This window comes from Eubalaena glacialis, chromosome 11, assembly GCF_028564815.1.
Source record: "Eubalaena glacialis isolate mEubGla1 chromosome 11, mEubGla1.1.hap2.+ XY, whole genome shotgun sequence".
NCBI classification, from domain to species: domain Eukaryota; kingdom Metazoa; phylum Chordata; class Mammalia; order Artiodactyla; family Balaenidae; genus Eubalaena; species Eubalaena glacialis.
In genome coordinates this window covers 54,711,036-54,723,289 of record NC_083726.1, presented here as the reverse complement: position 1 = coordinate 54,723,289, position 12,254 = coordinate 54,711,036, and the positions used below count along the sequence as shown (strand labels likewise).

Below are 12,254 nucleotides of genomic sequence, written 5' to 3'. Positions count from 1 at the left end.
CTCATACAGTAACTGAAACAAAGGTTAATCCTTTGCATTTGGCTTAAATGTTATTACCACACCCACCCCTCCTACTGGTTAGAAAATACTGTGTCTGGTTAAAAAAATGTTAAGGGGCAGCAATACTTATTTTATACAGCTTGCTGGACAAAATCGTTCATGAGGGAGCCATCCAAGAAAATAAATAAATAAATGGGTCCATAATAGTGAGAAGGTTGGGAAGCAGGACCGGAGAGAATCCACAGCACCACCCAAGACCCATGACACCCAAGACCAATGACACCGCGTGGTGCCCCGAGGATGGCAAGGCAGCAGGCAGGGCTTCAGGTGGTATGCGAGGTGGGAAAGGGCCAGCGTGGCCAAGTGGCCACTGTCAGCACTGACCTGATGACCAGGGACACAGAGAGAGGAGGAGAGGCAGGGCTTCAACAACAGGCCCCTGCAATTCCCATCTGAGCACCTGGATATTTTAAAAAATAAACACCAGCTGCTGTAGTCTGAGTTGCCAATTCTTCTTTTCTTCCCATTTGCTGCTGCACTGAATCACCAGCCCAGCTCTGGACACCTGGTTCTAACGACCAGGCAGCATGGCCCCATTATTATAATAACCACAGGGCAGGGTGCCAAGAGGCCATCTAATCTGGCTCTTTGGCTCTATTCTAAACCCTGCTTTACGGGGCAAAGGCTAAAAAAATCGCTTGGTTTTTCCCAAACATATATTTTAGGCTATAATATCCTCATAGGCTATTTATTTGCAACAAAATACTGTGGCTATTTCCTCTTCTATATTAAAACAAAAACAAAAACAAAACAAACAACAACAAAAAACCCACTTAATAGTTCTTTCTAGAGTAATACCAGTTTGGTTCCCTCCGTCCCCTGACATCCTCTTACGAGCTATTCATATTCAGCGTCCCTTAAAATCTGCTTCCTACTAAGCATTTATTTTCTATCTCTTATTTTTGCCAGTTGTGTGTTCTAAACATAACTTGTCAATGTTCACCTTTTCAAAAAGGTGAAGAATGACTATTAGTACACCGTGGCCAACCACTTAAATATAGCAATTCAATAATTCACTGCACTTTTATTTAAAAAATCAATTTATCATTTGAGATTTTTTTCCCCTCCTATGCTTATACGAAAAAGGTTATCTGGTAGAAAGGCACTGTTCTTCAATAGCTTAAATGTCTGTCAACTCCCTGAAAGGACAGTAGAGTGCACGAATCACTTCAGTCCCCTCAGCATGGCAAATAATTGATCTCTGCCAGCCCCACAGCCCTGCAATGATTCATTACACAGCCCAGCCAGCCAGCAAGGCTCCATTAGACCTGACTAGTCCAAGACGCCAAGGCATGCACTCCCCAAGACAGCCCTGCAGAAGCCCATGAGGCCAAGGACCAGCAAACGAAGGCCACTCTGAGCACTGCTGGCCTTGCTGGCCCTCGAAGTTGAAACATTCCCATTCAGACTTGATTGTGCTTAAGAAAGAAGTAAGAACTTAGGTAACAGAACTCCCAAAATAATTTTTAAAAGTACTGTCTCATAAAACCTGACTCAGGACTTGGGCCCCATTATCCAAAATTCCTCAGTCTATTTCCTCATGTCTAAGTAGCTGTTAATAGTAAAACACATGATCTATTTATTAACTTTAGAAAAACATCACTACATAAAATGTACAGATTGGTTTTAAGATTTACAGGGTTTCCAAAAACATTAAAATAGGGGGGAAAAAAGCAATATGAAGTTAGGAAAAGATGGTAATTTTGAAAATATCTGGACTGTTAAACATAGGAAATGCACATATATTAAGAAAGTTAATTTTTAAAAAGTCTATTATACTCAGTAGAACTATTTTTAAAAGCTTTGAAAAGCATCCTTTCATACAAAACTTGATGTGCTAATTTGCCCTTACGGAATTTAAAGACACCTAGAGATTAGGCTTTATTAGTTTCCTTTGAGTAATTAAATACATTACACACTCTCTTCTGTGGCATTTTGTTTATAAGGATATGATGCCTTTTTATTAACGAAAAATTTCACACAACAAATGGTCAGGTTCAATGATTCAGCCATGGTCACTAGGATCACGGGACGGTATGAGATTCTACAGTAACTTAAGTTCTCTCTGGGCCTCATTTTCCTTTTATTAAACATGGATAACAGATGCTTATATGTAAGTATACATGGCAGGGACTGTACAGAGCTCTACAGATGTAACTCGGTGCTATCATTATTTTTTCTCATAAATAAGCATAGAAAGAAAATACAGGTAAGCATTTAAATTTTACAGTCATTTAAAGAAAACTAAGTCAGAAATAGTATAACAAAGAAAGCACAACGGATTCACATTCCTCACTGGAAAAAGAGCAATTAAGCAAGTACTTTAATTTCCCTAAGTTTCCGAGTGGATTACATCTGCTTCAGAAGTAAGGTAAACACAGAGCAATGGTGTCTTTATTATTCACTAAGCACTTTTCAGGCAACACATTCTGAAGTCTTTTTTAAACTAGGCTACTCCTCAGATAATATTCACCTGACTGGCTACCGGCTGAAAAGAGGAGTGACTCAAGTTTTAAACCAATTTCCCACTGATTTAATTGAACAAGAGCACAGCAAAGAGGTATGTCAACTATTTCTACTTTTCAGTTTGACCCCATGTAAAGCTCTCAGTTATGTGAGTACTAAGTTACGGAAAGCGTACGGACTGAGTGAGCATTTGCAGGGCACCAAGTTGTAAGAGTTAAATCTGGGTCCCCTCCTGCCCCACCCCCCAACATGGATGAGGACCTAATGGTTTGGTGGTTTTCTCGACTGAGAAAGTCAAAGCTACTCAAACCTAACTTTTAATTTACTGTGGAAAATAACGTAATAGCATAAATCAATGCCATTGGACCAAAAGAAATACACACTTAAAAATAACAAGAATGGACTGATGGATAGGCAAATGATTAAGCAAATATAGCAAAATGTGCATTGCAGAATCTAGACGGTGGGCACATACGGGTGCTAAGTATATAATGGTTTCAACTTTTCTGGATATTTGAAAATTTTCATAATAAAGTACTGGGGGAATTCAAAATTGTAATCACAATAAAGGAGACAGCAGGCCCCACTGGGAATAACCTCAGCCTGGAAGGAAAGAACACTGGTTCTCAGATTAACCCCAGTAACTCACAAAGTTTAAAACTGTAAAGGGTCTTGGGAATCCTCCAGGACAGGTAAAATACACGGTTTTGAGTCTGTGAAAAATTAGAAAAATACGAGTATAGCATTTTCAAAAAACTAAAAACTGTTCTTTTTGCTGAGATTATATGCCTCTACACTTCTGATTTAAAATATCCTTTATTTCATGAACCATTGATGATAGTAAATAAGAAATTTGGTTTTTTTATGTCCCTACTTAGCAGTCAAATCTGATTACCCTTGATATCTGATCAATTTCCTCATCTCCTACCTTTGATGTGTAACTCCTTGACCTACTTTCAGCAAGAATCCCCTTACCCTTGACGTTTCCTCTTAGTAATTTTCCATCCACTGCCCTCATCACTCTGTTCTTGGGTTATAAATTTCCATCTGTCTTTGCTGTAGTTGGAGTTGAGTCTGATCTCTCTCCCCTAATACAATGCCCCTACTGCAATAGTCTTGAATAAAGTCTTTCTTACCTTTTTAACAAGTGTCAGGATAATTTTTTCTTTATTCATACCTTTATACAGGTATGTATAAAGGTCTTGCGACCTTCAGGTACAGAGAACTTCGCAGCTAATCATAATGCTTGCTGAAAAGAACAATTTGCTTCCCTAGTGTGACTTAAAGGCTCCAAATACTGAGATTTGAATTTGCCCAGAAGCATTAAGACATTAAAAACAAAACAAACAACTTCCCCCACCCGCAGTGTTGGTCTCTTGTAATCTTAATAGTCCATGATTTCACTTCAATTTAATTTCAAAGAATGACACGATAGGGGGAAAGACTATGCCATAAGATTTTCTTGAGGATGATGACTGTGTCTTATATTATGGACCCAGCATACGAATGAAATGATTTCATTGCTTGGAGAGAAGTAACAGAAGCAGATGAATGTTGTTTGTTTCCTGAGGGAGAATGGCATAAATTCAAGGGGGAAAAATATCAATCCTCTGTTCAAATTAGGCAAACCAGAGAAAATTATAAAGACACTGAATTTTTAAATTAACTTATTTTTAAAATTTTTTAATTAAGAAAACAAGTCCATTTACATGCATCAAAAAGAATAAAATAGGAATAAATTTAACCAAGGAGGTAAAAGACCTGCACACTGAAAACTATAAGACACTGATAAAATTAAGTTGAAGACACAAATAAATGAAAAGATATTCTATGATCATGAGTTGAAAGAATATTGTTAAAATGTCCATACTGCTCAAAGCAATCTACAGTTTCAATGCAATTCCTATCAAAATTACAATGGCATCTTTCACAGAAATAGAACAAAAAATCCTAAAATTTGTATGGAACCACATTAGACCTCAAATAGCCAAAGCAATCTTTAACAAGAACAAAACTGGAGGCATCACACTTCCTGATTTAAAACTATATTATAAAGTGATAGTAAATCCAAACAGTATGGTATTGGCATGAAAACAGACACATAGATCAATGGAGCAGAACAGAGAGTCCAGAAATAAACTCATGCCTATATGGTAAATTAATTTATGACGAAGCAGCCAAGAACATACAATGGGGAAAGGTCAGTCTCTTCAATAAGTGGTGTTGGGGAAAATGGACAGCACATGCAAAAGAAAAACTAAATTACTACCTTACATCATACATGAAATTAACTCAAAATGGATTAAAGACTTGAACGTAAGACCTGAACCCATTAAAACTCCAAGAAAACATAGGCAGTAGGCTCCTTGACATCGATCTTGGTGATGAGTTTTTGGATTTGACACCAAAAGCAAAGGCAACAAGAGTAAAAATAAACAAGTGGAACTACAACAAACTCAAAAGCTTCTGCACAGCAAAGGAAACCATCAACAAAATGAAAAGGCAATCTACCGAACGGGAGAAAATATTTGCAAATCACATATCTGATAAGTGGTTTATAGCCAAAATATATAAAGAACTCATATAAGTAAACAGCAAAAAAAAAAAAAAAAAATCCAATTTTTAAAATGAGTGGAGGATACAAATAGACATTTTGCCAAAGACGTATAGATGGCCAATAGGTACATGAAAAGGTGTTCAATATCACTAATCATGAGGGAAGTGCAAATCAAAACCACAATAAAATACCACCTCACACCTCTTAGAATGGCTATTATCAAAAAGATGAGAAATAACAAGTGTCGATAAAGATGTGGAAAAAAAGGAACCTTTGTGCATTATTGATGGGAAGGTAAATTAGTGTAGCCAATATGGAAAACAGTACAGAGATCTCTCAAAAAAAAATAGAACTATCATATGATCTAGCAATTCCACTCCTAGGTATTTATCTGAAGGAAACAAAAATACTAACTCAAAAAGATATCTGCATTACCAAGTTCATTGCAACATTATTTACAGCAGCCAAGACATGGAAACAACCTAAGTTTCCATCAATGGATGAATTAAAAAAATATGAGATATATATATATATATTCCATATATATAATATTCCATATATATATTGGAATATTATTCACCCATAAAAAAGAAGGAAATCCTGCCATTTACAACAACATGAATGGACCTTAAGGGCATTATGCTAAGTGAAATAACTCAGAGAAAGACAAATACCATATGACCTCACTTATATTTGGAATCTTAAAGAAGAAAAAAACTGGCCACTCTCGCCTTCTGAGATGGCCCACACTCTGTCTGTGGAATGTGTTTCTCTCTAAATAAATCCACTTCTTACCTAAAAAAACAGAAAAGAAAAGAAAAAAACAACCGAACTCATAGACACAGAATTGTACAAACTTCCAGTTATCAAATAAATAAGTCCTGGGGATGTAATGTACAGCATGGTGACTATAGTTAATAATACTGTATTGTACATTTGAAAGTTGCTAAAAGTTCTCATCACAAGAAAAAAAAAACTGTATCTGTGTGTCGTGATGGGTGTTAACTAGACTTACTGTGGTGATTATTTCACAATACATGCATATATTGAATAATTATGTTGTACACTTGAAACTAGTATATGTCAATTATATCTCAAATTTCTAAATTATCTTCAATAATATTATACATTTTTAGAAAACAATTCTATTATGCAGTTTTAAGTTATCAGTCGGTATGGATGTAACTATTGATATAATAAGGAAGCACCATGTGGTGGGGCAAAATCAGAGACGATGTCTATGTAACTGGGGCTGCAACACAGGATAAACACAACCCCTCACGATAATTAAATCCTCTGCCTGAAGCATCACTAGTCTTTGAAGGAAGCTGATCCATGTTCCTAAGAAAAGGGACAGCCCAGGAGCTCCACCCCAGAGGGGATGACTTCATTATAATCTGAAAAATGGAGAGCTTAGCCACCTGCTTTAAAATAGGAAATTAATACCTTCTGCAGGTTAGTAGAAAGGTAGATGAAATATTTTAGGCTACTCTGCACGGATCTGCAGAAAAGTGCTATGGAGAGCTCTGTTAAGTGAAAGCCCCCCAACACCACACCCCATTCATTTCTTTTCCTCCTTATCCAACAAGAAGCGGAGAACCTCGAGGTTCTTCAGTTGCAAAAGTCAAAGAGGGAGTTCCCAGGGAGGAGCTCTGCTACCAGGTGTAAGAGGGGTGGGTGTGCTAGAGGAGGCCAGAAGGGAAAAACAAAGGGCAGGGGATTTCTGAGCTTTGCGGCCAGGGAGAAATAGGGTTTCTCTGCTATCAACAATACACAGCCAACTAATGCGATTTATTCGTAATTGCTTATTAGTGCCAATGACTGGGGAGATGGAAGAGCCTACAGATCCCAAAATAAATCCAAATACTTGTGGGCCGTTTGCTGGATTTAAATAAGCTTAAATTTCAACAAAATTTTCACAATCTTGAACTTCGTGAGACAGAAAGAATGTATATAATGCACATTTAACAGAAGCTCTCAAAGTAGCTTTCTTTAAATACCCATGTCTGGGGCACTTTTATAAGAAAGGTAATAGGAAAAAAAATGCATAGTTACAGCTATAATCTAAATAAGATAATACTATAATTATGATTTATTCTTTCTGTACAAGCAAAGAAATTTACCACTGATAAAACTTGAATATGATGCTTTCATATACAGAGCACTGCACATTCTCTGGCATTATCTACTGTCGTAGTTTCAGGCACAAACTCCACATCCACTACATCCAACTGACCATCAGTGGGAAAGAGGTTGGGTAAAAGGTCAAGAAGAAGAAAAGTCAAAATGCACTTCTAACCCATTAAAAACTGAACTGACTTCCGGGTCCTTGAAGCACTTGGGTGGTTATTTAAACTTGTGGAAAAGAAAGGAAGCAGCTACCATGTGAGGTCTCTGGGTCAGACTGTTGTTTCCCATGGGCTCTCTCTGAGCGGGTCTAACAGGCCAAGTCAGTGATTCAACACCAAACTAAAAAATAAAACTTGCTAATCAATGTTTTTGGAAAGATTTTAGCTCCATGGATGTTATCTGTAACTACAATGCTTTACAACCTAGCATACAGCCCTGAATCAAATGGTTAAACTTCTCAGCCACAATAGGAGGCTTTCTGAGGAGCCAGGAAATTCCACCTCGCACAATGCCAATAAATACTGAATAAATGAGGGACTTCTGTTTCTGGATCCCCAAATCTTACAGGGATCACTTAAGCTAATTCTCTAGTTCTATAACCTACAGAGTATCTCCTTCTGAAAGGGATTAACAATAAGTTGCAAAAAATAGACCATTTCACCTTTTTTTTTTTCCCCTACCATCCAAAAGTTCAACAACACTAGAGTTCAACTCTCCTCTAACTCTTCAGTCACCAAGTGATGCCAATTCTTCCCCCCCAGGAAGACTTAGAAAGTAGCTCGCTTTCTGGAAAGGTAAACAAACCGCTTCTGATTCAGGCTGTGACTCTGAGCACCCCTCTGATCCCCACTCTGAGCAATCTTCCTACCAATTCTATCCATCTAAGGTACGTTCCAGAACAAAGAGAATTCCTCCTCCCAGTAGATCCTGGGCAGTATTACTGGTAGTGGCCTCTGACCATAACCACAGTTCCTACTTGTCTGTCTCTCGCCTTCCCTATTTCAGCCATTTTGATCATTCAGGATGTATTTTTGCAGGAAGATAAACTATAGTTCAAAGTTTGAGGAAGTGGTACAGTACAACATCTGACAGAGGGAAGTGACAAGACAACATTTGTATACAGGTCTTTGCTTGAATTAACAAGTATGTATACTTTTATAACTAGCTTTAATAATTAAACATCTTACAGTGGCCTTTCTAACCTACAAGTGAACCTCCCTCATGTCCTAGTCTAGGGTAAGATAAGCTTCTTAGAGATAAGGAAACTGACTACCCCTCCCACACGGCTCATTTCAGATTCCCTTATATTCTTTACAGCCCTTGGCACATCGTGTGCTTGTCATAGGATCCAAACATTTTGAAACGAGTTGTTTCTTTCCCCTTTCCTTTCCTTCCTGCTAACTGAGGTACTCCTTTTACGTGTCCAAGTGGCTTCCACATTCTGTGTTTTAACATCTTTCTTATCTCTCTGCCCTTCAGATAGGTGCCCTTGCCCTGGGGAACCCACTGGAGTGACAACGGGCCCTACACATTTAGGTTTTTGACAGGCACGAGGTCCCCCAACTACAGAATTGTAGGACAACGTATGCCTCCAAGTTGCCTTTGGCCTTGCAAAGGTCCAAATGGTCGTTTAAACTTTTTTTTTTTTTTCAATCGAGAAACAGTACTTGGTGTTTTGGCAGGGACTTTTCCCTCACACAGGTGTTTTTGCTTTAGCTTTCTCCTTAAACGTATAATGATATTTTCTACCTCCCCAACCTCACCGTTCTCTACCATGCTTTGTTGCCCTTTATTATGTGTTAAATTCTATTGTTTTAGCACCCATCACTCTCACTTCTGTTTCCTCACTGTTTTTTCACACTCCAGTCATCTATCCCCATTTATATATATTTTCTATTTCAGCCGGTGGAGAAATGGTTGTATGATGAAAGGCAAAGGAAAAGAGAATTCGAGATTCTAGGAAGAGCGTCTCCCAAACCAACCCTTGCCCGGGAACCCGGAGCGTCGGGAACCAGGCCTGCTCGGGGGTATCCGGGCCACCAGAACAGGGTCAGCATCGAAGCGCCCAGGCGTCGGGAGAGCTGATTGGTTCCCCGATGAACCAATCAGCGGGCGAGGCTGTGACCCGTAAGGGAGGGCCAAGATTATAGAGCGGATGGAGTTAAAGGAAAAGGGGCAGGTATGCCAGGCACCAAGGGTTTGCGTGCACTTTTGCACACCCACCTGGTCATTATTAATCCCGGAACTCTGGTCTGCTAAATTCCACCTTCCAAGTTTCCCAGTTTCATAACGCTGAATAGGGGAAGAAACATTACCCTATCGTTCATGAGATGGTCATTAATGGTTCAATGGAAGAGTAGCCGCAGGGTTGGGGAAAGGTCATTAAAATCCTTCCTCTCTCCTTTCCCAGTTCCACTCCAGGTCGTCAACCTAACTCAATCGGTTCTTGAAATAGTAGATCACTCAAACTCTCGCTTAATCGCCAAAACTGATTACCAAAATGCTATCATTAGACACCTGGAAGAAGTTTCCCCCTCCCCAAGGACTGGGGGAAATAGTTCTAGCGTTTACTAAAGGCGCAGGGTTTTTCCTACCTGCTAAAGGAGAAGCGAATGAGCTCTTAGGCTGAAATCAGAGAAGCTGAGACCTTCTGAACTGTGCAACCAAGCACGGGACCGCGGCCGCTCCCAGGGCTCCGACAACCGCCCCACCCAGCAAACCCTGGCGCAGGGACAGTTCCTCCAAGCTCTACCCCACAAACTTCACGCGGAGGCACAAAGATTTGGGGGGAATGGGAGCACAGACCAGATTTCCCTGCTGTGTTTCAAACTTCAGCAGAGCTGTTCCACGCTCTTTCTTCCAAGTGTCACAGCCACCAGATTCACAGCCGCGTCCAGCCTTAGCTTTCCCACGGTCCAGCGCTGCCACCCACCCATCTACCACCCAAACCCGGGCTGGAGACGCCGCGCCCTCGAGGTTGGGGGAAAGGGGAGTGGGAGAAGAGAGAAATGGCCAGTGTCAGTAAAGAAGTACCCGCCGAGGCCTGGACGCCAGCAGCCAGCGGAGGGCCCTGGGGCCGAGGAACAAGGAGAGAGGAGGGCTGGAAGCGTGCAGGGAAGGGCCGCGAGGAGAGCAGGGGCGCCGCCGGTGTCGCTGCACTCACTCTGCGTAGCCAGTGGCCCAGGGCAGCCGCCGGGTCTCCTTGAGAATGAGGATGGGGCGAGCGATGTGGTCGGCGCTGCACTCCACCTCGTCCTGAGACAGCCCCAGGAACTCGGGTCGCCCGTAGGGGAAGCGCAGGGGCAGGTCCGAGCCTCCGCAGCCGCCGCCGCCGTGCTCGGAGCCTGAGCTGCCAGCCATGATGCCGCCCATGAAATTGGCCACGGCAGATTTCACTCGAGTGAGCATATTACTCCGGCGCCCGGCAGCAGCTGTGCGAGCAGTGGGCGGCGGCTGGGGCCGGGCGAGGCGCAGCGCGGGGCATGCAGGCTGCGGCGGGCGCACGGGCAGCCGGGCCGGTGGGCGCGCCGCGCTGCTCCCAGAGCCTAGTGCTGCAGGGGGCCGAGCTCCGGCCTCCCGCGCTCCGTGCCGCCGCCGCCGCCCCCTCCCCCCGCTACACTTCCGGAACGGAGCGGCATGGAGCGGGCCGGCCGGGCCGGGGGAGATGCCGCGCGCTCCGGGAGCGGCTGGGCGGCCGCAGCTTCAGCAGGTCCCTTCCCCGCCCGCTACGCTCGACTCCTGCGTGAGCGGAACTGAGCCCACCCGGCGAGCCCGTGGAGCCGGCGCAGCTGCTGCCAAGGCTACCGCCGCCGTCGAGTCATGTGATAATCCGGCCGCAAGGGCTCCAGCGGCTGCGGGGCCGTAGCTCAGCCCCTCCCCTGCCGGCCCGAGCGAGGCTCGCACCCGGACCGTGACCTCCTGGGGGAGGAGGAGCCAGGCCGGGTCTGTACCTGGCGGAGAGGATGGGGGCGCTGTGAGCTGGTGGCGGTACAGGTGTTAAGAGAGGTCACGTGGAGCCGGGCCTCCGGGAAAAGCCAGTTGAGGAATCCACTCGCGGCGAAATGCTGCCTACGCCTTCGAGAAAGGAAACTTCGGGAGCTGAAAGGGGAGACAGGTGGAATCCCGGTGGGACGGCTCCAAGTCCTGTAGTGGAAAGAGGAACACCTGGTGTGAGAGATTTCGGAGCTTTCAAGAAACAAAAAGCAACAACCCACAGTGGTTGCACAAAAATCATTAAAAGTTTTTCCCTAGGCATTTCTAAAATTCCTTTTCTTTTTCTTTCATTACCACCACACGCATCATTATCTGCGGAGCAGACCCTGTTTCGAACCCAGAATAAGCTTAATGGCGAAGAAAACAAAAGAGCTCTAAGAAATCAGAAGCACCATTTTACCTAGTGCTTAACTGCTTAATAGATTTATACAAGCATTTTCCTTCAACATAGCAGCAAAACCAAAGTATCTTTTCAAAGCTGACCCTTGATACACTTAATGCAGCCTTTTCTTTTCTTAATTCGAAACATTGTTATAAAATTAGGGGCACTTTAAAACTGAAGGAATTTAAATAGAACAAAGCAACTCAAATGCTAAAGTAAAAGTGAATAAATGTCTGCAAACGATAAAAGTTTGCGTTGACCTTGTATTAAAACAAAACAAATGTTTGTGAAAAACCGATAAATGTGCTTCATTAGGGGGTAACATTTGTTAAATACTGGCTTAAAAATTGTTTTTCTCAAGAGAACTGTATCCTGTTCATGTTTACTTACTCTGTATCCTGTTCCTATGTTTACCTACCACGTAATTTGCCAGGATTCTGTGTTACTTGTGGAGTTAAGCACTGAATGGCTCACTTGGAATTCAGGAGGGAATACAGGCCCCCTTATGGATGGGGTGGGGGCGGGGAGCAGCCCAGGTTTTGGATGGGAAGATAATTCTTTGAAGAGGAATTAGAATCCTGGCTTTTAGGGGAGGCCTGGGTAAACTTCACTGATCCCCCTTTATTCAGTATCTATAATATTTTTTAAGGCATTTTCCCCTTTGGC

The 12,254-nt window shown here is 42.4% G+C and overlaps 1 protein-coding gene across 2 annotated transcripts in view; it reads right to left on the bottom strand.

Moving 5' to 3' along the window:
- Positions 1-11,106, bottom strand: part of PPM1H (protein phosphatase, Mg2+/Mn2+ dependent 1H) — a 267,686-nt gene extending 256,580 nt beyond the window's left edge. For both annotated transcript variants that reach the window (XM_061205751.1, XM_061205752.1), the window contains exon 1: positions 10,377-11,106. In XM_061205751.1, the coding sequence (XP_061061734.1) occupies positions 10,377-10,621 (245 nt within the window). In that variant the 5' untranslated portion in view covers positions 10,622-11,106. The remainder of the gene's footprint in view (positions 1-10,376) is intronic.
- Between the last annotated feature and the right edge of the window lie 1,148 nt (positions 11,107-12,254).